Source organism: Electrophorus electricus, chromosome 5 (assembly GCF_041902795.1).
Source record: "Electrophorus electricus isolate QZ-2024a chromosome 5, ASM4190279v1, whole genome shotgun sequence".
NCBI classification, from domain to species: domain Eukaryota; kingdom Metazoa; phylum Chordata; class Actinopteri; order Gymnotiformes; family Gymnotidae; genus Electrophorus; species Electrophorus electricus.
Genome location: NC_137501.1, coordinates 5,515,259 through 5,542,246, shown reverse-complemented (window position 1 = coordinate 5,542,246; position 26,988 = coordinate 5,515,259). Strand labels below are relative to the sequence as shown.

Here is a 26,988-nt window from a genome sequence, read left to right as displayed (position 1 = left end):
AATATTGTGCTATGGTCTTACCGATATAGCTGTATCAAATATTAAATTAGGTTACCTGTAATTAGATTAATTAAATTAGATTACCTGTAAATCAGTGGGTGAACCTATATTCACGTTAAACTTTAACTTGTGTTCCTCTGTAGGCTAAAACCGTTTTTAAATCCAGGTCGGATCTCGAAGTATGCGTACTGTGTACACAAAATGATGCACACAAACGCAACCACGACGGTCCCGCTAGTGCAAGGCATGAGGAAATCCCGTTGAGTTCAAAGATAGGTTAATTAACGCTAGCTAACTAAACGTTGGATCGAGTTTGTATGTAATTCAACCGAAAGAAGAAACCAGTCTCGGTTCATGTATTACTTTTGAGAAGTGTGACTGTATTATAGCATTTGTCCAAGTACGCACGTACTTTGTAATATCTAGAGTTTGGGTTTCGCTAGCTAGCAGGTAGGTTAGCTAGTCCAGCAACAAGTGTTTCCAACAAAGTGGGATTGTTGTTAGCCAGCTAAAGAGGTTTTTTCCAACTAGATAACTGGGGAAAGAAAGAAAAGTTGCGTTTAAGCTGCGACACATTCTTGTGTTAGTGAGGACAAGCTATATCGAAAAGGTAAGATTAGGGCCAGCTGGTATATGAACTGTTTGAAGTAAAAATGTGAGTTAACTTTGAGGAGCTAACTGAAGGTCTTGAACAGTTAAAGTTAACTAACGCTAACTAACAAGCTAGTATTCATAGTTACCTTATATTGGCAAGCCGGTTGGGTAGCTCTAGTTAGAGATCCATATAACTAGCTATCTAGATAACAAACATTTAAATTAATACATTTTAACATATTCCCTAGTCTGTAAAATACATTGCAGATGTAGCTAGCTAACCCGGTTAGGTTACCAGGATACGAATAAGCGCCGATGTTGTTTTCATTTCTCGGCAGCTAGTAACTTACTAAGATTCTAACGTTATGTATGTTTTATAAAGGGACTTTTTATTAGCTAAGGGCTCTTTTAACAGATGGCTTTGTTTCTTATAAGTAGATAGAATCTAGAAAAAAATGCTGTGTTTTTCTTTCGGACCACACATATTAAACAATTGGCTTCAGTGCAACGAGTGCCCCAACTAAGAGCCAAACGGTAAAGTTCTCGGAAGGAGACGGAAATACTAGCTAACTACCCATTGCTCTAACATGGCAAGAGTTCTTGCGTCCAAAATGGGATTCACTTCCCTGCGAAGGACACAAGCCAGGACATTCCGTGTCAGAATTGTTACGGCGGACGCCGACTTGGAGTTTGGCTGCGAGGTGAGTAGTTAGCTAACTGTTTCCCTAGCAAGTGCTCAATCCTGGTTATAGGGTGATGCTATGTGAATGATGCTTTTATAAACAGTTGTCTTTCACTGTTCCCAAAGTCAAAATACTTTTTAGAAGTTGGATTCTAATGTCACTTGTTATGGTATTCATAGTTTTGTGTGTGTTCGGGTGTTTGAAAACGTGTTCTAAAAATTTCGTAAATGCAGGAGTGTCTTCTAAAGCCTTGCTGTGAGCAGGACAACGTCAGACTAGTTTGCTTGTAATTTGAATAATCATCTTTTTCTGGGAACTTCGTTTTTTTTGTTTGTTTGTTTTTTGTTTTTTTTTTTGTTTTTACACATGCCACTTGCTTCTGGAATAAGTATCATTTACACATAACCTGCCACGTGCCTTTTTAGTTAGTAAACCTATTCCTGATTGTGAGGTTTTTTTTTTAAACTCAAATGACAGGAAGCAAGTGGCTCATGACCAACAAATGCTTTTGATTTAGCTGGAAACAGATGGTGGAAAATGCTGTGCACCAGAATGAGTTCCTCTCTCACTGGGCAGTTCTGTCCCTCTCCTCATGACCCGGTCCGTCTGTCCAGTTTTCTGTTTACTGTCTCTTGCCTCTTTGTCTCATCTTTACTCAGGGCTGTCCCGGTCATGACAGAAATAGGTCTGCTTAAGGACTGCTGTTCCTGGGCACAGTTTAAGCTTGTTCTTGCACTTTAAGTTGTCAGTTTGTTCTGTCTAGCTAAAAAATCTTTAGTGAAGGACTTTGTATAGGTTTTTTAGAGTTTGTAGTTTGCAGCTGCTAGGCTAAATGTAAATGGTCCAGTGAACCTTTACTGTCAGACAAGGTGCTTAGTAGCAGCACTTTGGAGAGGTGGAAACCAGCTACATTTGTTGATTGGAGAGCTCAGAAATGTTCCTTTAGCCCACATTCAGTCCTGTCGGTTGGAATGAAGCTTTGATTTCTCTAGTCAGTGTACTCGGCAGCTGATGCCCCAGGCTTCACCTATTTAACATCTGAGCTTTTAATTTGCAATAAATGCTATTGTTGTAATCCTTATCATCTCTGGCTATGTTCGAAATAGTATGCTACATACTGTACACTGCATACTGCACTCAGTATATATTGTATACTACAGACTGATCCCTGTAGCAGCATGCAATACATGACAGGATGCAATACACCATGAAGATAGCTCTGGCCACGTACTGGAATATTTGGTGAGAGTAGTACATCATCTGGGTATCTTTCGTGTACTGGAAAATGTATTTTGGTCACATACTGCACATGACATACTGATTTGGGGCCCAGTCAGTATGCGAGTGTTATGTAGTAGGCTATTACAAACATTTGTATTATGTAGTAGGCTATTACAGGCTATTCCTGTTTGAGCAGGACAAGGATCACCTGTTCTGGATTTTGTAATCACTTGTAGTTAACCTACCTGTAAAACTTACTGATTGTTCACTTTGTCACACCTGACTCCTAGCAAAAGAGAGGGTGGAAAATCAATAGCACCTGGACCTTGAGGGTTGTAATTTGAATACCTGTATTCTATGACACAAATGAATGCTGTGCTATGAAGGAGCACCTGCTGTATGGTCTGGATATCCTCTACTTGGTGTTGGCTCACTCTCACGTTCCGGATGTTCTAAAGGTAACCACTTGATGGCAGCGTGTCTTCAGAAATGTGGGTACTGCTATTCTCTCCCCCCCCCCCCACACACACAGTTGTGGTTTGGTGTTTACCCTCCTTTTGGAGACTAGCGAGAATGACATGGCAGTCATTTCAAATTCCAGCATACTCGTCTCTAAGCCATAGTTTTCATGCTGTTTTGCTACTGGGAAGCCATGTTTGAATATTTATGTGTTGCCATGATGGAGCATCTGCTAAACTAAGTGCACAGAGGCTGGGGGCATTATTGAGCTTATCTTAGCACGGAAGCATGGAACTCTGCCCTGGTACCAGAGGGAACAAATGAGCATTGTTTGGGATAGCGTCCTTATAGCCTCCTTCCCTGCCTCACCCTCCCCAAGAGTGAAGGCTCTAGCCTTGCAGGAGGTGTTGGGTGGTAGTTGGGTGTGCGGTAGCTAGCTAATGTGAATGTAATTAAGGCGACACCAAGAGGCTGTGTGCTCAGACTGTGCTGCTGGGTGGGAATATCAGCCTCACATGGAAGATGAATTGATTTTATCAAGTTCATTTTTTTCGTTTTCCAACCAGAGTGCATCTACCTCTGAGGAAGAGCGAGTGACGTAGATTAAGGGTGTGTGCGTGTTTGTGTGTCTACGCGTGAGACCACATGTATAAATGTGCTTTTAAGCAAGGCATCTCATCAGACATGTAAGATAAAGGCCTAAATTAATCTGGTTGCTCAACAAATTGAACTGTGATTGTGTGTATAGGAGCTTTTTTAGCTGGACAGATCTTAAATGTAGGCTGTTGGTGAAATGGCTGATTAGAAAATAATGCAGTTTTTAAACCAGAAGAACTGCATTCATTACATATTTTAAAAATGTTAATAATATTTCTTTATTGCATTGGAAAAGTTTTTATTGTTCTACCATGACCATTGCAGTCTTAGTCCTTTATTAAACAGTAATAACAAATGTATAATTTCATCTGATGTTTTTGCTGTAGAAACAAAGTAAGTTTGTAATTCTGCTTGGTATGATACTGTGTGGACCATGAATACATATCTGGAGCTTAACTTAATTGCAGATTTCCCCAAATGATTCAGCCCTAGCTTGGTGTCATTGGAGAATGTCTGTGCACCCTGGACTCCTCATCTGTAAGTTGCAGCCTGTTTGACATGTTCTGCGTGCAGAGTTCTGCTTGGCTACTGAGGCTTTGATTACCTTAAAAAAAGGGAAAAAAGAGGGAGGCACCATTAACTTTCATGAGCTGCAGTAAACATATTTCTTCAATCACTAGGTGCTGTTTTAGGAGGAAAGCCCATGGAAAGATAATACTGCCGAGTTAGTTTGGGTCCCATAAGGCCCACTGTATTACGCATTATTTATTTTTCTGATGCGCTGCTGAATTTCCACATGGGTTTCCAAATTTAAAGTGTTTCATAATCAGATGTGATTGGATCAGTGTGCAGACATGTGCTTGCCGGAGGGGCTTGCAAATGCACTTGCTGTCTCTTTCTGTGTGTGTGTGTGTGTGTGTGTGTGTGTGTGTGTGTGTGTGTGTGTGTATGCGTGTATGCACGCTTGAAATCAGCTTCAGCTTCACCTGCCTGTGTTTGCCCTTGGAGGCAACCCATTAATGTCCGTAGGAGAAACATCAGCATGCTTAATTGGTCGGACTCTGGATGGCACGCTGACAGACACCCTCATACATAACCAGTAGGCCAGATAAATTCGCACCTCGATGAACACCTGTCAGTGTGCTGTTGATGAAGTTCTGATGCAGTACCGCTGAGGTCCCAAAGCTCTATGCCTGCCTGGTTTACTTGAGCCTGGGACATGCGGGCATGAACTTTTGTTTCCTCAGTTCAACAGTTGCAGTGGTTATTAGCACTGGTGTGCTACCCTGTAGCAGCAAAGTCCTGCAGCCTGCAGCACAAGCCTGACGTGGTAACTGTATTAAATATGAGTCACGTTACTGCCCATTTTTACCAGCTGTAGGTTTTCACAATAGGAGAAAGCTAGACTAATTACTATTCCGTTGTGACTCTCCAGGTTCTTTAGTTATATTTTGTGCAAGAATTGGTCTATGATTTCTATCAATTTCACACCCTGTAGGTTATTCTTTTTCTCTCAGGTTTGCTTTTTGAAGGAGAAACCAAGGCAGTCTGAACAATTGAATCTGACCTTGGTTAGAGTAATTGCTTTCTAGTATAGGCTAACAAAGCAGTGTAAAACTTCTCTCTTGCCTGTTCTCTTTCAACACTACCCGGTGCAGTCAATATTTGAAAGTGTGGAGAGCGATTCGGATCCTGTTTGGATTATTGTTTTTATTGTCCGTGTTCCACATTCCAGTCACATTTCTGCATTCAGTTGTTGTTGTTTTTTTTAATAATTCATAATACCAAAAATGATTTGTCAAAGAATCATTATGAAATCAAACTGATGTGAGATCAGAACTGAATGTGTGTCCTCTCTGACTTGCAGGTGAAGTGCAAAGGGAGGGACCTGTTTGACCTGGTGTGCAGGACCCTGGGGCTCCGGGAGACCTGGTTCTTTGGCCTCCAGTACACCATCAAAGACACTATGGCATGGCTCAAGATGGACAAGAGGGTAACGGAACTGCTAGGCTTATGTAATTGGCCATATAGAAGCAAACATCTTGTTGCTTTTTCCAGGCTCTCCTGACCCGTTCATTTTGGTTTTAATTTTAATTTTTTGACTCATTAAGATATAAAATCTCCATAATAAACAACCTGTATCTGTTCTGCTGGAAGGTTTTGGACCAGGATGTGCCTAAAGAGGAGCCCCTTGTGTTGAACTTCCTGGCAAAGTTTTACCCTGAAAATGCAGAGGAAGAACTGGTTCAGGACATCACCCAGCACCTCTTCTTCCTGCAGGTGAGAAACACCCTGGACTACTACAGCCATTACACCAACTAAACACCAATTAAACTGTCACTACAGCCATTGTACCAACTAAACACCAATTAAACTGTCACTATCGCTATTGCACCAACTAAACACCAATTAAACTGTCACTACAGCTATTATATCGATTAAACACTCATTAAAATGAGTTACCAATTAACCTATTACTGCAGCTATTACACTAGTTAAGCTATGATTACAGCTATTGCCCTATCAGTACAACTAACTACTAAAACATCAGGACACCAACTTTAAAATATCAATACAACAGCTGCTGTTTGGAAAGTAACAGAGCAGCCACAGACACAGTGATAAATTGTGACTTTCAAAAAGTAAATATAGATAAAACTAGTAAACTGACAGCTTAATCCACTGAAGTATTTCTTCTCGATGGGGATACCAGTTTTATCTCCTAGATGGCCCATCAGCTTTTGTTAGACTGAATAATTTAAGACAGTCTGTTAGTTTTAGCTTACTTATTATCTCACTCGCAAAACAACAGCTGAGACTCATCAGCTAGCTTCCCTTGTCACAGAGTGCTCGCCTCATTGATCTCCAGGGCTTTTAGCTGCATATTCAAAGCCTTCCCTTATAAAACTTTGTGCCAAACCCTTGAGAGCAAATTCTAGATCTCTCTCTGTGAATGTCCATGAACTCGCCCACTCCTCATACTGAATGTATCTCCCTGGCCACTGTATGCTGTTCTACAGAGTGGCCTGTGATGGAGTAAACATCACAGAGATCTCCGAGATCACGTTCGGCTCACATCAAAGCACCAAGACACGCACGCAAACATCTCAGTGTTGTGAAGTGCACGGTCTTAGGCTGGGCTCCTGAAGCATGTGTGCAGTTTGTTTGAGTGGTCTGCGCCAGGCGGACACGCAGATCCGTACGGAAACCAACTTCTTATGCTCCGATAGCCTCAGCTGAGGGCAGCTCTGCTTTCCAAGCGACACAGTTTGAGAGATGAGTGGAGAGGAGGGTTTTCCCATTTGTCGCCAAGTCACCCGGGGCTTTAAATACCTCAAGGTGCTTTCGCTTCAAAAGCTGCTCCCACAGGTAATTCTGAGTTACCGGCACTTCTTTGGTGATGCCCATCTTCTGGTTTTTAAGAGAATGTCAGTACGGATTTGTCCGTTAAGTGTACTGAACCATCATTTTAATGAGAAGTTTTTCCTCAGTGTTGCAAGTTACTTTGGGTTTTCTTTTCACTTCTTCACCATTGTTTTGTCCCACTGTATTCTACCATGAGAAATCAATGCAGTGCACATCAGAGCCTGACCCTGTCACTTAGCAGCAGGGAATACCACCCTTTCCCCCCTTTCTCTCTCTCTCTCTCTCTCTCTCTCTCTCTCTCTCTCTCTCTCTCTTCCTCTCTCTCTCTCTCTCTCTCTCTCTCTCTCTCCCTCTCTCTCTCCTCTCTCTCTCTCTCTCGCTCTCTCTCTCGCTCTCTCTCTCGCTCTCTCGCTCTCTCTCTCTCTCTCGCTCTCTCTCTCTCGCTCTCTCTCTCTCTCTCTCTCTCTCTCTCTCTCTCTCTCTCTCTCTCTCCTCTCCTCTCTCTCTCTCTCTCGCTCTCTCTCTCTCTCTCGCTTCTCTCTCTCTCCTCGCTCTCTCTCTCGCTCTCTCTCTCTCTCTCTCGCTCTCTCTCTCTCTCTTCGCTCTCTCTCTCTCTCCCTCGCTCTCTCTCTCGCTCTCTCTCTCGCTCTCTCTCTCGCTCTCTCTCTCGCTCTCTCTCTCGCCTCTCTCTCGCTCTCTCGCTCTCTCGCTCTCTCTCGCTCTCTCGCTCTCTCTCTCTCTCTCGGTCGGGCCTTCCCTCTTCAACTCTCTCTAGAGAGGAAGGTTTGTTAGTCTCACCATTGATCAGAGTTTGTCAATTATCCATTATGTTTCCCTACACTGACTGCAGTGCCACTCTTTTAACCTGACTTCCTGATGTAAGTATATTCAGTTCCCTTGTGCTTCACTGATGGCTGCTGCACACTCAATAGAGCAGCAGTACTTTAGCACCTCATATTGCGTCCTGTCGTCACACCTTTACGTCTTCAAATTTCAACTTGTTCTGATCAATGTATCGTTAAATTTAGGGTTGAGTGCGATCTACCAGGTGCCAAGTTATAAGTATTTTAATCCCGACAGAGGCATTCCCATAGTGATGGCATTCTCCCTCACTCCCTGGCCATATACCTGCAACGTGTGCGTTTGATGCCTCCTCTTTTTCTGGATCCTTTCTTATCAGAAAAGGCCACTCTTCCCTGTGTCACACTCTCAAGTTGTCAGCTGGTCTAACTGCTCACTAGCAGAGCCATTTTGGACAGCCATCAAGACCCCTAAATATACATGTCAGAACTGTAGTGAAGCACACAAGGGTTCCTGAAAAACAAGACAATTCAGTCCTTCATCAGCTGTAAGCAAAGTGATTCTGAAGTTGTAGGAGGAGGAACCTGTTTGTGTTTTTTATTATATATATATATATATATATATATATATATATATATATAAAGGTAATTAAACCATAAAGTTCATTCCATAGAGTTGTTTGTCTTTGAGTTTCCATAGCAACAACTGACAGTGCAAATACATATGTCTTTAATGCAGTGTCCATTAGCATTAAAATGCTTTGCCACAGGAAACAACAAATCCTTATTCTGATCGTTCAAAGGTGTTCAACAGAACAATCAGCGAGTCTTCTCTTGGTTTCTCTCATGTAAACCTGATTACAGCTCTTGCAAGAAACAGAGTAGACATCTCCTGCAGGATAACAGATGATCTGTTTGTACTGGTTATTTTAGTGGCTGTGTTAAATTTACATGCAGCACATCTTGAGTGGTTGTTATCTGTCATTTATCTGTCATTTATCTCACTCTCGATGAGCATGTCTTTAATGTTTTTGTCTTGTCTGTGGAAGATCAGTGGAGGATCCTTTAAATGGGAATGCGGTCTGTGCATCGTCCTGGAGGATTCTGAAGTGTTGAAGCATAATGGCAAATATTTGTTGGATGATAAGTGAACACAATGTGCTCAAGTCTTAATAGCTGTGAGTAAGAGATGGAGCTTTTGCAGTTGCCTGGTGTAGTGGGCAGCAACCTCCACTGGATCCCTTCTTTCTTCTCCAGACTGCTCCTTTGCTGTGGTTCATAAGTTGGGTATAATCTGACCCACGGTCAGACCCTGGCTTCTTGCAGCACAGACTATGGTGACAGGATTGCAGTTTCATTCATTGCTTCGAGCACCTTCGCTCTCCCCCCCACAGTGGGTCTTCTCTTAGAAAACTTCACTGGTTCATTCATCCATCCATTCATGCATCCATTCATTCATCTGGGAATAGGAGCATATTGATACTATTCAAGAACCAGTGTGTATTTGGGAGCCTTTTCTCTGTAGCAGAATATAGAGCTTGCTTCTCCCTGCTTACCTGCTTTACTTCCCAATCCCTCCTGGGATCCATTAAGCAGCCTGGGGGCTACCGCTACACGTCTTTCGTTTCAGAGACGGTGTCTATGCTGAAATATTCTGGAATATTCTGAATTTTTTATTTTTGTATAAATGATATCTGGATAAAGGAGGAAGCAGAGTGAAAAGCCTTCCATCGCCACTGCTCTTGCTAGGTATTATCATCATTTGAAATGCTTGGCTTCATGTTGTGGTCCCTCTCAGTGCGTTTTTAAACCTCTCACTGTGCTGTCCTGGGTTCTGGAACGCAGGTCAAGAAGAAGATTCTGGAAGAAGAGGTCTACTGCCCCCCCGAAGCCTCAGTACTGCTGGCTTCATATGCCGTCCAAGCTAAGGTCAGGACCCCCCAAAGAACATTCTGCATGTTTCAGCCCCCTTTTTGTTTCTTTGTAACTTTCATTCTCCCTTTCCACTTCTCTTCTTCTCTCTGTCATTTGTAGCCTTTTTGTAATTTCCTCGCAATGTGGTTCCAAGGTTCACACTATTCCTCTCCCTCTCACTTCTGTTGTGGACACGAAAGAGTTCTCCTCACGGGATGTGTGCCTGATTTGACAGTGGAAGGGCTCAAAGAGCAGGCGATTTATCTCAAAGCCTCGACTAAGTGCAGGCGCATCACCTTGTGCCAATTTGGAGCTTTTTCTCCCGTGATGCTGTCTGCTTCTCTCTCCCCCCTGCCTCTCTCTTCCTACCACAGACTACTGGCGCTTAAGCCTCCAATCAAACACGCGGTCCAAACAGCTCTCACTCTTCCATTGTTCTCACTTGCTCTCTCTCACGCAGTCTCTGTCTTAGTATCCCCACTCCCTCTCTGTCAGTCCTCGTCTTCCTGTCGTCGTCCCCCGCCCCCCGCGTGTCTGTCTGTGGTCAGTGAGATCAGGCACGGGTGCTGTACCGAGCCAAGAATCAGCTCAAACTTCAGTTTGGTTTTGCTGCACCTCTTCCTTTATTCGTCCACGTCGGCCAGCCAGGTGAGAGGAGTAGGGCGGGCTGCTCCATGGTGTGCCTCGTTTACAGAGTAACTCGAGACCGACCATTGCTCAGCATTTTAGGTTTGGACCTGCAGCAGAATGCACCGAAGGTATCGATTTATCAGAGGAAGTGCAAGTATTTGACAGGCAGGGGCCTCGGATGTCGGTTTACCCATGTGGAATGGTGGAAACAACATGGTAGATGCCCCTGTCCACCTCCCATTACACACAGTCTTGACAGGGTAGCACTGGACTGGGTGGATGCCAGAGAGCACTGAGAAAGCGTGACCAGGAGAGAGGAGGACAGAGAAGAGCAGGCAGGAGGTGTGGGAGATGAGGGGAAGACTTCCACAGGCAGAAGACGAAAGGGAAAGACTGACGTCTCCGTTTTACAAGATAGCAACACTTTTCTTCAGCATTCTTTCTCTCTCCTTCGTCCCTCTCCCTCCTCATCCCTCCCTCCCACAACAGTCCATGTACCTTAAGCAATGGAACGGTGAGCCCAGTCTTGCTGATTTGACCCTGTATTCTTCCACGGTGGATTTGAACTGTGACCGTGAGACAGTGGTACTTTGCCTTCAGAAGTGATTCCTGTTTCATACAGCTTCTCTGCCAGCACCCCTTTCTCTTTCTGTCGCCCACTGCGCGTGGTTGCCTCATGCCCCTACGGTGTTGCACACGGCTGTGCCGCGTTTATTTGGCACGTTCTCTTAGCAACCAGCACTTTAAGCCTTCGTTTCTTCACGCCGCTGAAGCTGCCGGTTTCACCGTGCCAGCTCGGTTCCTCGGGGGCCCCCTGTTTCACGTTCATAATTAAGACCGAGAGCAGCAGTTTGTTACCGATTGTTTTGGGCTTTAGTGCGCTCAGTCACACATGCGTAATAAAATCCCATATAAATTACAACAGAACACTTTCTGGCAGTTTGTTTTTTGTTTTTTAAAAGAGAGGATGGAAAATGGTTATGGGTTGAACATATGAGGGTGAGATTGCCGCCTAGTTGTTAGGAAGATGGTTCCTTCTTTATTTACGTCCAGGTGTCTCAAGTGTTGCTTTGATGTTTTGGCTTGTGCCTTCAGTATGGAGATTATCATCCCAATGTCCACAAACCAGGCTTTCTGGCCCAGGAGGAGCTTTTACCAAAGAGGGTAAGTGCATAGAACCTTTTCTCTAATAAAGTATCTTCTAATTAGGGATGTATGATGAGGGCAACACCATATTGTGATTATATTACTACATATGGATATACCCTGCGGTTTGGGTAGAGAATTAGCTGTTTTAATTTCAGTAGAATAATTTCTGTTTGTTGGATGATCAACACCCACAGAACACTGTTCAGGACACCCAAAGCACACAATAAATAAATACTTTAATAAGATACAGGGCTTCAACAACGTTCAATAGATTTGCATATTGCGGCCTTTTGTGATATCAGTATTGCCGAGGTCAGTACTGCAATAATGATTAATAATTGATATATTGTGCAGCACTAAGTTCGAATCAGCCTGCAATGCAGCTTCTGACATGCAAACTGCACTGATTCTCAGTGGTAGCCAGACTGAGTAACATTGGTCGTTTGCTACTGTGAGCGCTCCAGTCATTTATACTGCATGAGCGGGATGTCTAATGGTTTATTGGATATGTGTTGATTGGACTTGAATGACTTCAGCAGTCCTGGCACTGTGAATGGCACAAGTCCTGCTCCTCTCTCGGCTGTGACTGAGCTGAGCTCTCTGCTGTCCAGGTGATTAATCTCTACCAGATGACTGCTGAAATGTGGGAAGAGAGAATCACTGTCTGCTACGCTGAGCACAGAGGCAGGACCAGGTATGAAAGACAGAGATGCGCGCGCGCCCGTGCACACACACACACTCACACACACACACAGACACACAATGCCTGACCTGCATGTCTGAACCTCTTTCTGGATTGAGAGTCCTCAGTTTTCAAGATGTTGAAAGTACCCATCGCCTTTGCAGCTTTTTACTATGCTACAAGGAGCAGCAGACTGGTCCAGTGCAGTGTGCGCCCGTTTCCATATCAGGCACGCACGCACGCACGCACGCACGCACGCACGCACGCTGCTTGATTTGGTGTGACAGAGTGCTGGGTGAGGTGCTGGGTGAGCCCATGGCTCTTTCTTGTTTGGCGAACATGCTGATCTAGAATCAGTGCTCACGTGGCAAAACCCCCAGTACTACTTCACTGGGGAAGCATTCCACAGCAAGAGAGCAGGCGTGCTTGCTGGTAGCTGACTGAAGAAGAGTGCGTGTTCTTTCACAGTGTGTGTTTGAGAAAATTCCCTGGTGCTAAGAAACTGCTTATGACCTGAAAAGTTTGTTCAGCAACTTGTCTTTCATACCATCTCATTTTAGATTCCTGCACTTTGCAAGCTAAAATTTTCCTCATTAAGGTTTTGGTGGCGAATAGATTCTGTTTGTGTGCATAACCTCTCACGTTCTTTCTGCCCCCCTCTCTCGCTCTCTCTGTCTCATTCCTTTTTTTTGTTTCTTCTCTCCTTCATTCGTTGCAGGGATGAGGCAGAGATTGAGTATTTAAAAATAGCCCAGGATCTGGAGATGTATGGGGTCAATTACTTTTTCATTAGGGTAAGAACAGCGCTTCCTCTGCATACATGTAATGACGGCTACGTGCTGTTCCTCAGGATCGGCCCACTGTAGTCATTACAGCCTCGCTGTGCGGGCGAGCCGCTTCTCTTAATGTTGACCTAATCTCCAACGCTTTCGATCACCACACGCGCGCACTGTACATGTGGGAGAAATCCATGAAGCAGAAATGTAGGACAGGGTTCTGCTACTGGGCCCTGGCTGAACAACGTCTAGGATTTTTATGTCTGCCGTTAGCCAGCTGTGCATTTTATTTATTTAGCATTCAAAGTTGCCATGACCTTTTCATGCTTCAGAAAGCAACCTGTTGTGCCACTGCGGAGGTTTAATGTCTCTATGAAGTACATGTGCTTGATTTATGTCTGGCAGAATAAGAAGGGCACAGACCTGCTGCTGGGCGTGGACGCCCTGGGCCTGCACATTTATGATCCCGACAACAAACTGACGCCCAAGATCTCCTTCCCCTGGAACGAGATTCGCAACATCTCCTACAGTGACAGAGAGGTGCGTGTATAGCCTGCCAGGCTGCAGGACAGGACGCTCCACTCACGTTCTCCTGCAGTGCCAGTCAGCGAGACGTAGGGTAGTTTTCCCCTTCGGTGGCTGGTTTGTCCGTTGGTCCCCTGGACATTAAATGACTCTGTCACACTGGCGTTGCGGGCAATGTTATCGATTCATTCACAGCCTCTTACAGCAGGAGCTGGTGAATCCCAGAGCAGTCAGAACAGGGAGTGGTCTCCTCTCATCCGTCCCCCATCAGCTCGGGACGGTAAACGTGCCACCCTGCAGTAACTGCTTAAGAGCCATTTGATATTCAAGCCCGTGTCTCTCTCATCTTGTGAGGTCTAGCACTGACTGTGTGGCAAGAATTCCCTCATGGTGTTTTGTGTCTCCTTGTGTCCACAGTTTGCTATTAAGCCTCTGGACAAGAAAGCGGATGTCTTCAAATTCAACTCCTCTAAACTGCGGGTTAACAAGCTGGTGAGTCCCTTTAGCTGAACTGACGCAGCGAGTTGGGCACTCGCAGAACATGGAGAGAACGTTTCTATGGTGTGGATTAAAGCCAGCCCTGGGTCATGTTTCAAAGTTGTTGCAAATTCTCCACAGAAAATCCCTCTTGGTCTAGAGCATAATCTGTGGTTAATCTCTGCCTGGGAATCATGCCCAGAAAGGGCAGTCTAATCCCAAATGGAATTTGTCGGAGGACAAGCCGACTTGAGTGGCTGGCTGCTGAGGTGCGTTCTCCTGTCTCGTGCTCTGAGATTCTGCAGCTGTGCATCGGGAACCACGACCTGTTCATGCAGAGACGTAAGGTGGACTCGCTGGAGGTGCAGCAGATGAAGGCCCAGGCCCGCGAGGAGAAGGCTCGCAAACAGGTGGGTGAGGCATGGAGAGGGAGATGAGGAGGAGAGAGAGGGAGAGAAGGAGCATGAGATGGGCAGAGAGGGAGGGAGAGAAGGAGATTGTGTGGTGTATGCATAGGGGCTTGCTGTGCGAGGAATAAATGGGATACGAATGAGAAACGTCTGGATGCATACTCATGACCAGGACGGTGCTTTCAGGACACTGCAGAAAAGAACCCGGCCTCGGGCTGCATCTCTGGAAAGGTTTGTCCTCTTTAATAGACCACCTTGGCTTTATTGAGTCAGAGTGGCATTATGAAATTGAAAGCGAATCCCCCATAGATCTGTGTCATGTCGGTATAAAGGGCACCTTCGGTATTGACTCCTCACTGCTGCCCTGAGCTGTGCTGTCTGGGTTTAACGTTTGTGATGCAGTCATTCATGCTGAAGCACATGTTCTCCAATAAAGCTGTATAGATTTCCATCTCTGTGTCCTTCATTCCTTCTGTCACTCTCTTACTGTTTTGTACTTGCGTGCTCGCTCTCTCTCTCTCGCTCTCTCTCTCTATCTCTCGCTCTCTCTCGCTCTCTCTCTCTATCTCTGTGTGTGCAGATGGAGAGGCAGAGGCTGGACAGAGAGAAGCGGCTGCGGGAGGAGGCTGAGAGGGCTCGTGACGAGCTCGAGCGAAGACTCATCCAGCTGCAGGACGAGGCTCTCATGGCCAACGAAGCTCTGGTGAGATGGTTGGCGCTTCCCACAGAGCCAGACTCTAAAGACTCTATAGCCCCCATCTCGCACCCCTCTGAGCCTACCTGCCGACAGGTGTGGTCATGCTTTGCTAAAGGGAACACGCTTGGACAGAGCGCGCGATGGTATCTGCTCCACTGGTGATGGCTCAACAGGGCTTTTGAACGTTCCTGAAATGTTCATTTGCACTGGCTCATGGACTTCGTACTGCACTTTTCTTTCCAAGTCCCGAGTCTGTCCTGAGTCTGACTGAGGCTGGATGCTAGATGCATTCTCGCTTTCTTTGCGTGTGTGTTTGTTCTCCCTCCTTCTCAGCTGCGTTCGGAGGAGACTGCTGACCTGCTGGCAGAGAAGGCTCAGATCGCAGAGGAAGAGGCCAAGCTGCTGGCTCAGAAAGCAGCTGAGGCTGAGCAGGAGATCCAGCGGATTAAGGTGAGTGTGTGTGTGTGTCGGGGGGGGGGGGGGGGGGCTGGCCTGTGAGCAGTCTGGGTCATTTGGAGAAATAACAGTTATCAGTCTAATAGCTACCCTCGCGTTACAAGGGTTGAAATTGATCTTCACACGGGCTGTAGTTATGCCCTGTGTAAACCCCTTACAAGGCTGTATTTTCAGGAGGGAGCATTGCTAGCTGAGGTCTTTGGGTGAGCTAGAGAACGCTGCAGTTTTAACGGGGATGGCGTTTAAAGGTAACGGCGATCCGCAGTGAGGAGGAGAAGCGGCTGATCGAACAGAAGAAGCTGGAGGCCGAGATGCTCGCTCTCAAAATGGCAGAAGAATCGGAGCGGAGGTGTGTCTGCACACACTAACACGGTCTTGTGTTACTGTTCTTGTCGGGTACATCCTCTAACTTTAACTTTAGTGTTTTGCTATAGGTAAATAATGCTATGTTCACAGCTATCCCTGATGGTGATCAGATATATAGAAATCGTTTGGCTTTCTGAATTTTAATAAAAGCATTGTCCCCCTTTGCAGACCAGTCAAAAAGTGCGGGTTTTCCGATCATCATGGGGTCACCATAAAGTAATAAATACAAGATCACACTCATTCCCACCCGCCAGAACACACACACTCTCAGCTAGGGAGTCGATACATTCTGGTGAAGCCACCCTGCACATAATCACATATGGCTGATAACTAAGGCTCAAGAGAAGCACGTTAATATTATTACTTAATTCCCATAGTTTCTCAGCCCCTGATTAAAAATGAGCCTAGGCTAAAATAAAATTTATATCGGTGAGTCATCATTGGCACTGCAGTTTATCATAAGATCAGGCTTAATTCATGTCTGGGAAACTGGCCCATAAAGTTTACCCCTATTTCATTACTGTTTACAGCATACTCAATGAAGAAAAATGAGGAACTGTCACCTCATCCTTTTCACATGCTTACCGGTGCGTTGGCTGTCCAAAATACAAAATTCAGAATACAAAGAAAGTAAATAAGCTTGCACTCAACCAGCAAATGAGCAGGTTTTTCACTCACTGCAGGCTGTTTTACTCGCCTTCAGTGGGCGATGTGTAATAATTTGGTGAAAAACCAGTTCTTTCACACATCCAAGAATTGGTCAAAGATATGCAGCTAAATCTTGTAAAACTCGTATTACTCGTATTCGTTCGCTTTCAGTTGATGAAGGGAGGTGTCTACCTGATGGCCCCATTGAGGAGCTTGTGATGTTGTGGTTTCTGTGATCTGAGTGGGCTGGGCTCTGTGTGAAGCGCTGATGGTTTGGCACGGGGTATTTAACATCTCATCCTGTGTAGAATCACAATTACGTAAACCTCATAACTCATAATTACTCATATTTATCTGTGCTCAATGGGACACATTGGACAGATATGATGACCACTAAAGACTCGACTATCAGAACATAAGCGCTGTATCAGGAGAAAGGACCTTAACATGCCACTGGCCATTTTATAGAGTCCAGTAGCAATATTCAAGCCCATAAATGTACTGGTGTAGAAACAGTTACATGTGGAAGAAGAGGTTGGTCTTCAACAATAGGATCTTCAAACAGGAAGCTTGTGGAGTCATACTTTAGATACCAGTGATGTATGGTGAGTTTAACCTTACATGCATTTTGCATTAGATAATTTAGGAATTGGAATCTCCCCTCTTTTGAAGCTTTTCACTGGAGAACGAGGAAATGCATATGCGTACAGATTTGTATTTTGTTGCATTGAACTCCTCTTCACCTGGATCAGTGTCGGTGTCGGTTCAACTCAACATAGCCATGTGACGTTGAGAAATTAAAGCGACACCTGTATGCACCAATTCTGAATGGCATCGAAGAAGGTGCGAGCCTTAACGCAGCTCCCTACAATACATAAAAAAAGGATGTAAGCAGCAATAATCTCTTGCACACAAGTTTGTTGAGTGTTGGTCTCTGTGCTTTTGTTGTATTCTGTTTACGCACCCTCATTGACTTACTCCCACAGTTCTGCAGTGTGTGTTCTGTAAGTCACGTGAGTGTCCCTTGCGAACTAGGGCAGATGGCTGTAATGGGGAACAGAGTTTTCGGCCTGGAACAGTTGGCAAGCACAATCAAGTCTAAATGGTGTCAGCTCTAAACGGTTTCCTTGGAGATTTGCTCACTATTTCCTTTTAACTAAGTCATATTGACGCTAAAGCCCCTTCCCCCACCAAACAAACATTGACATAAGCTAGACAGAAACATTTGCTGTACAAACATACATTTGCTAACCAACTAGTTAAAAGTAAAAAGTGTTTTTTTTTTTTTGTTTTTTTTTTTCTTTTAAGTAATTTAAAGCTAAATAAAGAAGAAAAATATAATTTATGTATATACTGAATGAGAATTTTCATAAACACAGATAAAATTGAAAATATCCTAGCAGGTGCCAAGTCACCGAATTGTCCAGTGCTGTTGCCATTGATGGTGTGGCTGTGCACACACCCCAGCTGTTAAGCCTGGATATCCTCCTTCACTGTACACTTCACTAGAGACTCCTCATCTCTCACCAAATCTGCTTCCTTTCATCGCTTTAATATCACCCCTTTTTCTGAATATTAATGATGCTAACACTAGTCCATGTCTTCATTAGCTCTCATAGTGACTACTGTAGTTACTACTGTAACTTCTTTTGAAGGTCTTCCTACTAAATAACTGAACAGTCAGAACTCTGCCGCTGGAGTACTGACACAGACTTGCTCATGTTCCTCTTGATCTTTACCAGTTACCCTGGTTTACCTGTCTCGTCCTATATGGGATATAAACCCTCTTTATAGAGTCATCGTCCTGCTTATTCAGCTTAATATTCAAGTTATCCGGAAGGCCTGTCCAATTTCGTTCATTTAACCTCTCCATGGGCTCATGAAGCTGAATGTAATAAAGGAATGGAACAGGCTTTAAGGTGCCATTGGGTGTTTCCCCAAGTGAAAATGGGAATGTTAGAAATGTACTGAAAAGAGGTGGTTTGTATGTAACGCCCAGCACTTGAGTCCTCTTATCTTCACGTGCACAGCAAGATCTCAGTGACATGGCTTGTGCTCCTCGCTTCTCAGCTGCGCGTGCCGTTTGGACAGCCTGCTCTCAGTTCTCTCAATCTCTGCTCTACTCTCTGTGCCCTCCTTCACCTGCATGCCCATCACTGCATTTCCTTCCTGCCGTGATGTCATAGCGCACATTTCATCTGCCTGCACTTTTAAGACTTTTACACTTAAATTTGCGTAAGCCACACAAAAGTTGATAAGTTGCCAGAAGTGTCGGATTTAATCATGGAATTAGCTTGAGTGAAAAGCACAATTATCTATGCTATCTGCGCGCACATAACAAAGCAGCCTGTAATGTTCTCATACGGCAGACTTTCCCACAGCATAATATATAATCCCCATCAAAATGACCTGATTTCATCTTTGTAGGCAGAATCCCAAGCTTATAAGCTCTTAATCGTCTTAAAACTGACTCCGAGGTGTTAATGTGCAGCACTGCAGTATGGTGGGACTCCATTCTGGCCCAGCCATGTGAGCGCTCCTGCGTGCTTCACTCCCGCCCTGAAGGTTTAAGGCCTCTGCGAGGCTCAGAGAGGGTAGGCCAAGGGGGCCAGCGCCTCACGCTCCCCCCTCTCTCTCTCCACAGAGCCAAAGAAGCCGAGCAGCTGAAACAGGACCTGCAAGAGGCCCGGGAGTCGGAGCGGCGAGCCAAGCACAAGCTTCTGGAGATCACCAGCAAGTCTGCCTACCCGGTACCCGCGCTTCCCCCTGGTTAGCACACACTGCCGCCCGGTGCCGGCGGCTGTCACTCTGGTGTGACGGGATGCTTTGAAGCCACTTAGACGTGCCCGGGGAAGGAGTGGTGTGTGCGTGCATGCGTGCGTGTGTGTGCGGTCCTGTGGGAGTGGCGGGTTTTACACTAGCTCAGTTCAGTTTCTCCACTCTCTCACGTATTTGTCGCCGCGCCCACCTTTGAGGTGTCACCAGCTGCCACAGCTGCCTTTTTGTCTCTCGTTTCTGGGACAATAGTAGAAGACGGGGGCTTCCAGTCCCGCACTGCATCCTGCAGCCTTATCAGCAGAGAGCCGACTAGATAAGACGGAACAGGTGCTCTGCGGATAGAGCCGATGGCGGTCGCCCTTTTTCAAACTACACGGCACTGTTTAAACCGGCCACCCGGTGCAATTGAAACTGCATGCGAGAAAGCTGAATATGAATCAGAGAGCATCTGTATTCGTGGGGGGATAGCGTGCATTACTCTGGTGTCACGAGCCACACCCGAGATTTGAATTTTCTAGAAGAAAGAAAAGGAATAGGTGTCTCTTCATTTTCTTGATAAAAGTGGTTAAAGAGAAAATGTAAATATGGCGCCCAATAGATGAGTTCCCCCCGCTCTGTTACACCAGAGCTGATCGTTCTTGATCTCTGCGCTTGGAAGCTTGCTACCGCCTCGCTGATCTTCACACGCTCAACACGCTGCACGGGCACCTAATTACAAGACGGCCGAGGGCGAGGCGAGGCAGAGGTGATGCCTCCTTTAAGACATCTGCCCTCGGACCAACGAGGATGTGGGTTCTTTAATGTACATTGCATAACAAGACATTGCACACTGAGTGATGTGGATCGCAGCTTGGCGGCACCATGCGTTCATCTCCTCAGTAATGCGTGGTTAAATATGACCCAACAAAGCTCTCTAGGTTTTTGATGCTTTGTGAGTGCTGGGTGAGACTTGTGTATATACCCTTGGCACTTGCTCCTGTTTCTCCATTTGTTGTGCTCTGTGGGCTCCTGCCCTAACAACGATGTGTGTTTTTAAACTGTTTTATCAGAGACCTGAGTCTGTGTTCAGCTGCTTCTTGTGTTTTTAATGTGTTTGACTTTTGTGTAGGGTGTTTTTCTCCTGTCTGAGTGTGGTGTTTTTTTTGTTTTTTTTTTCCCTCTCTCTCTCTCTCTCTCTCTCTGTCCTCCCCTCTTCCAGGTCAGATCACTCTCTCCTGGCTCTCTTCCTCCTGACCTCCCCAACCTGAGCTTCAGTACAGAGTGCCTGAGCTTTGACTTCAAAGACACGGACATGAAGCGCCTGTCTATGGAGATCGAGAAGGAGAAGTGAGTAGGGTGGGCCCTGCCTCATTTACCCTGCCCCGCCTCACCAGCACTCCTGAGAAATCTGCTCCGATGTTGAGCTTTGTTTCATCTTGGGCACAGGCTAATTCGCTCTTTTTAGTTGCTTCTCTTCGTTTGTCATCTTCTGTTTACTTGTCTTTGTTGTGTAATGTGGTGTTTGCAGAGACGGGATATGCAGTTTTTTGATGATGGTTGTGTATCCGCCATTGCTTTTGCAAAGTTCCTGAAGCGCTTATTAGTTTTAGTTTGTTGTTTTTGGAGTGTCACTGTGTGCATGTGTCTGCTTGTCAGGGTCGAGTACATGGAGAAGAGCAAGCACCTGCAGGAGCAGCTCAACGAGCTGAAGACGGAGATAGAGTCTCTGAAGCTGAAGGAACGTGAGACGCATCTGGACATCCTCCACAACGAGAACACTGAGAGAGGCACCAGCAAGCAGAGCAACTTCAAAAAGGTACGCTAGCCCAGCCCGCCAGCCCTGGGCTGCAGAACTCCGCAACGGAGTTTGCTCATGTGGTCCAACCTGGAGTCATGAGTGCTTGTGATAAAGCAGGCCATGGCGTTCATACATTGGTGATAATTGATACTAACAAATCAGTCAAGGATGCACAATATATATCACTTGTTAATGGATACTTCAGTGCTGACTTTATAATGATACTCATAGGAAAAGGGCTGCAATATGCAAATGAAACCTTCAGGTAAGTGTTTGTGTGCTGTGAGTGCCCTGCCAGGTATCGGGCATTCCAGGTGAGTGCATGATGTGTGGGTGAGTTGATGAATCACAGCATTTGCTCAGTCCAACAAAGGCATAGAACATTTGGTTAAAATACCAACATGAAGGTGCCTGTAAAGTGAACCATACAGGAAGTATAAATGGTAATCTATATTTCACCTTTTGAAAGTGACAACATTTGCAAGTAACATTTATAAAAACAAACAAACCTAGTCACTCTTTTATTTCCATTCCAGTGTGCTGGAACACGGAGCCAATACATCACAAATTATGTCATTTCCCAGGTGCTCATGCACTGTATCATGGGTAAATAGTCAGTACATAGGAACTAAGCCAGCATCCTGAGAATTTTGTTAGGTCTCTGTGGAGGAAGGTGTACCTAAAGATGGTTACTGAGCTACCACTGGTGGATCGCTGTCAGTATATTCTGGGTGTTGAGTTGTCTTGCGACCTGTGTTTTTCATGTGCAGTCATTTTTAAGGTTGTAAATGTTGCGGAACCTTTGCACTTCACTCTCCCAGCCTCGCCCAGACCCAGGCAGAAGACCGAGACTGGAGTTGTTCATTTTTTCAGTGAATATTATTTGCTTGGCGGGATGGGCCGGGCGTTGTTTGAGTCTTGAAGCCCAATCTGTTGGCATTTTTTTTCGTGTTGTAATCCAATGCTTGGCAGGCTCAATTAAATCTAACAAGGTACACCTGGATTTCAAAACTCAGGAACTGCTTTTTAATAATTCCGTGCAGGACCAACTTTCCTGAATCCAAGATTAGGAATGCTCTGGGAAAAATGTCATTTTTGGCTCTCAGTTCAGTAAGGAAAGAGCAGAGCAGACAACCTCTACAAAGAAGAACCACCTACAACTTGGAAACCACACTATTACAGACAGTGTAGCCAATGTTTGTGATTTGTATTTTTTAGAAGCAATTATAAACTGTAATGTCAGTCTGGTATGGTGAACATCAGAACATCATGGTTAGGCAGTCATTTGGAACTGCTGCATCAGGGCTGTGGGATGTTCTCCCCCATGGATGAGTTCACATGGGTCAGAGCCACTGTAGAAGTCATTCCACACTTGCTGCCTGCACGCCAGTTGTTAGTTGTTTTATTTCACGGTTTGTAAAAATTCTTTGCTTTCATTATCTCTTTAATGAAATCAGGTAATATAAATCAGATGTTTCCTTAACTCCAGAGCAATAAACAAATTAAAATCTGCATTCTTTCTTCCTGTAATTCAAACTGTTAATCAGAATTTACCAGTAATTAAAATATTTTAATTTTGAGCTGCACTAATTGATTGCAGGGTGTGTGTGTGTGTGTGTGTGTGTGTGTGTGTGTGTGTGTGTGTGTGTGTGTGTGTGTGTGTGTGTGTGTGTGTGTGTGTGTGTGTGTGTGTGTGTGTGTGTGGGGAGAGTTTCACTGCAGCTGTGCCGGAGAGAAGGTAGCAGTGCAGCTGGTGGGTCAGACTCGCCGCTACTAGCTGTTGTTTGCCGTTATCCAGTCTAAATTGGCAGCCCCCCACTCCCTTTGGCCCATGGTGGGCTAGCAGTGGGCGTCCACTCTGCCATCACCAGCTTCATTTCTAATCTGACCTGAGCAGGCAGGTGAAGACTGGGCCTTGGGCGCTGCAGTAGGCCCCTGCTGCCGGTTCAGCTCGGATTGTTGGCACGATTAATAGGTGTGAACATACTCTCTTGTTTCGCACCGTTTTCTGCCGCTTAACGGTAGTCCGGGGGAGAGGGCCAGAGGGGGAGGGGAAGCCTCTCTGTCTAGAGGCACGAGCCGTGCTGGGTGAGAGGCACTCAGCCCGTGGGCCCCAGCCACATCCGCTCACTGGTCCCGGAGCCTCGCGTTATGCCGCTGCCTTTTAGAAATAGCCACAACCATCGGGTAGTACCGCACAGCAGCGGGGAAAAAGAGCTGGCCTGTGCAACCGCACCATATCCCAGAAATCGCACGCACATGCCTTTCAGCTGCATTCATCAGAATTCTCAGTGGTTTATCAGCGATTGAGAAGGGAGATGGAGACCCCCTCCGTGTGGTCTGTTTCTTTCAAGCTCAGGTCCTTTACCGGATGCCTGGGATCCTCAGAGTCCAGTGTAGTATTTTAGCTGTTCCCAGGATTGCACTCTTTTTGGATGTTCCTGGTATCTGTTGCCATTAATGCTTCAAGTTTGGGGGGTTACAGCCTCATATATCATTTTTTTTTTTTTTTTACTTTGTTTTCTCTCCCTGTCCAACTTGTCTTTCAATGACACCCTCCATTACAGGGTATTGATTGTCATCAGAGAGATGCGTGAACGGTGCTCGGAATGTACGGAGTGCACGGGCAAATCTGTGGAAATCAGACAAATGGATTGCTGCATGCGCTGACGCTCCCACTCGCTAAACCCCTCATCAGTCACGGCCTTGATGTTGCTCTATGTGAAATGCCATGGCATCTCTTGTCAGTGCAGAGAATCGGAAGAAATCCATGTATGATAACTCATTAAATTCGGAACAAATGCTCTGAGAGTGGGAAGTGACGTTGCAGAACCACTGACTGTCAGTGATCAGTAACAGATGTGTTCCAGAGACCCATTATTTCATTTATTGGATAATTGTTGTATCAGTTGGGTAGATGATGGAGAGAAATGGAGCTCGTCTTCCATGTTGTTTTACTGAAATACCTTTCAAGACGTACTTCAGTAGTAATGCGTTTTAAAAGCTTACTAATTCCAGTATGTAGTGAAACACCTTATTTCTCTGCAGTGCAACCGATTTGCTCTGCTTGCAGATACAGTGCTAGGGGAAAAAACCCAACTCCGTTATGGGAAAATTTTGCTTCTGAACACAATCCAGCATAAACTGACATGGTTAAAGGCTTTTGTTGACTGTTCACATAATTACTCAGGGAGTTGAAAAGAACTGCCGCAGCTCCAGCTGTCTGTGAACCTCTCCTTGGCACTTCAGGAATTAGGCGACGAGTAGTGAAACATGCTGATTTCAGTTCATGACATTTTAAAGCTTAGTTTGAGAATTTTATTTACACATTTGTCCTTATCAGAACATCTTTTATTTTAATTCAAAGGGTTACTTTATATAGTGTTTTTAGAAAATGTCCTAACATGACATCACTGATTGATTTTTTTTCTTTCTTTTTCTCTTCAGTTGCTACATTGTGTGTGTGGGGTGGGGTGGGGGGGTATAGGATGGCCTGTTGATCTGTCATATTTCCTCTCCACAGCAGACGCTACAGAGTGCAAAGTCAAGAGTGGCCTTCTTTGAGGAGTTGTAGCTGCCAAGACTACGCGCACACGGCCTGGATTACCTTCTGTGTGTGTGTGTGTGTGTGTGTGTGTGTGTGTGTGTGTGTGTGTGTGTGTGTGTGTGTGTGTGTGTGTGTGTGTGTGTGTGTGTGTGTGTGTGTGTGTGTGTGTGTGTGTGTGTGTGTGTGTGTGTGTGTGTACGTGTACTAGCAAGGCTGAGTTTGCTCTCTGAATTACATTCCTGGTCATCAGTGACCTTTGACCCTAACTCAGCTCTGATCCACAGTTTGGGCACTTCACCTGCTAGAATGTGTGTGGTTAAAGTGCACATTAAGTAGCCTCCTGCCAGTGGCATGGAAAATCCTTAAACACAGCTAGATAAAAGGTTTTGATACACACACACACACACACACACACACGCGCAAGAACATTCATGCATGTGGTCATGCTCTCTGCAAACAGACCATTAAGCTCAGTAGTTCTTTGAACTATAACCCATATGAAGGAACATGCTGCCTTGCACACTACCCTATAATGGACCCAGTCCCCTTTCCCATAATTCCATGGGGGAACAATTCTGCTCTCTCCCAAGTTTGTTTTTCTTCTGTGAGGTGCACTGTGCTTTTATCATTCTGTGTCGCTTTGTTTTTGGGATTGAATTAAGCTTCAGGTTTCCATTACTGCTAAAAGGATGGTGTAGCCAATATTTATGACCTTCTCGAAAGGAGATTTATCTGGAAGAAACATTACATACTGGGAGAGAAATGTTTTGGGACTATGTAACACTACAAAAGCCTCAATCAGTATGTTTTTTTTTAAACTGGTTATTTTTTGTCATCAGTTACAAAACCATTTTTCATGTTACTTGTTAAGTAGACGAGAGCAGCTGTTCTTGATCTGTTTGTGCCATGTGGATGTCGGATTGGTCATTCTTTATCCAAAAGTTCTAGCTCCTGTTTTGTACAGTCTTACTGCTGCACTCTGTGTGCACAGTAGGTCAAGTCAGGATAACAGAAGGCAGTATTTGTGCCTTTAAAAAAACAAACTGATTGGGGCTTTCAGTTGAAAGCCTTTGGGATTATGAATGGAATTCTTTTTTTTTTTTAATATAAAAAGTATACTTTTTGTCATTGTATACAGTGACGCTTTGTACAGTTTGTATATATTTTTGGAGAATAATGTTTTGTGTGGATAAATATGTGAATAAATGAATATGCATTAGAGCCTCTAGCAATGCTTGCTTTTTTTTTTTTTTTTTTGGCTGTACTGGTGTGTCAGGGTGCTCAGTGTGTCGATGTTTGCATGTTTTGTTTTTGTGTATGTATGTCTTGCACTGAAAGCAGAGATCCTTTAGTGTAAGACAGTGGTGGCCTGGCACATATCTTTGAATATGTAATGTCTCCAAGAATTTGACGGGGGGGAACCCTACATTTGTAAGATCCACAGTGTCTCATTTTGGATTATTTCTAAATTGAAAAGTGTGGCGGCAGGTCGCCTTCCTGTGTTATGGCAGCATAACTACTATGTAAAAATTGTGGCCGTTTCTACTGAGACTGAGTTGTTCAGGTAAATGAGGCACCATCTAGAAGCCTTTGTTTAGCTTTTACAAGTTCTTCTAATTCCTTATAACATGAGTGTGTACTTTGTATGCAAATATTTGATGGAATTTTCCTGGTGTAGTTATACAAGATATGGGAAAACAGGCTTGCTATGCAAGCCCCCATACCCTATGGCCAAATTTATGTGGACATGGATTAATGAATTCAAATGTTTTAGCTGCACCCCTTACTTACAGCTATAAAAAAAAAAAAAAAAGTAAATGGGCATCCAAACTCCGTAGCCAATTATGGGCATTGTAGTGAGTCATACTGAAGAGCTCAGACTTTAAACATGGCTCTGTGAAAGGATGTCATCCTTGCCACAAGTTGGCTTATGACATTTCTCTTCTGGTCTTCTCTGGTCAACTCTAAGTGTTATTCTGCAACAGAAGTGTCTCAGAGCACATGGTAAACCACGCCGTTCCACAGAACGGTGCCTAAGTGTGTAGTGTCTATCCTGTGTTTCATCGCTAACTACCTCAGCACAAGGGCTGTTTAGCAGGAGCTTCGTGGCCCACCAGCTGCACGTAGGCGCAGCGCTGAGCGTGGACTGTAGTGGCGTAAAGCATGCTGCCCCTGGACTCTGGAGTGATGGAATGACTTACTCTTCACTGTCTGGGTTTAGCAGGTTTCATGAGAGCATTGTCTGTATTGGCTGTGGTAAAGGCTGGTGGAGGGATAATGGTCTGGGACTATGGTCAAGGCTTGGGCTAGGCCTCTTGGTTTCAGTGATGAATGGTGGTGATGCTACAGCATCCAAAAACATTTGAGACAATTCTACGCTTCCCAGTCATCGGAAGCAGTTTTGGAGAAGGCTCTTTGACTGCCCCATGCATAAAG

The 26,988-nt window shown here is 44.9% G+C and overlaps 1 protein-coding gene across 8 annotated transcripts; it reads left to right on the top strand.

The window, feature by feature from the left end:
- The first annotated feature begins 131 nt into the window (after nt 1-131).
- nf2a (NF2, moesin-ezrin-radixin like (MERLIN) tumor suppressor a) lies at nt 132-25,780 on the top strand. Of its 8 annotated transcripts, none has more exons than XM_027010604.3 (17): nt 132-1,295; nt 5,422-5,547; nt 5,712-5,834; nt 9,566-9,649; nt 11,360-11,428; nt 12,025-12,107; nt 12,814-12,889; nt 13,277-13,411; nt 13,814-13,888; nt 14,170-14,283; nt 14,864-14,986; nt 15,314-15,430; nt 15,685-15,785; nt 19,095-19,200; nt 20,427-20,554; nt 20,864-21,023; nt 24,532-25,780. In XM_027010604.3, exons 1-17 carry the CDS (start codon nt 1,182-1,184, stop codon nt 24,577-24,579), a joined length of 1,782 nt encoding a protein of 593 aa, XP_026866405.3. In that variant the 5' UTR covers nt 132-1,181; the 3' UTR covers nt 24,580-25,780. The 8 variants fall into 8 exon arrangements, 4 of the variants coding, with proteins under 4 accessions (XP_026866405.3, XP_026866404.3, XP_026866407.3 ...); XM_027010603.3 differs by having other exon boundaries at nt 24,529-25,780; XR_014123701.1 differs by lacking the exon at nt 24,532-25,780 and having other exon boundaries at nt 19,095-19,219; nt 20,864-21,003.
- Nucleotides 25,781-26,988: the final 1,208 nt, after the last annotated feature.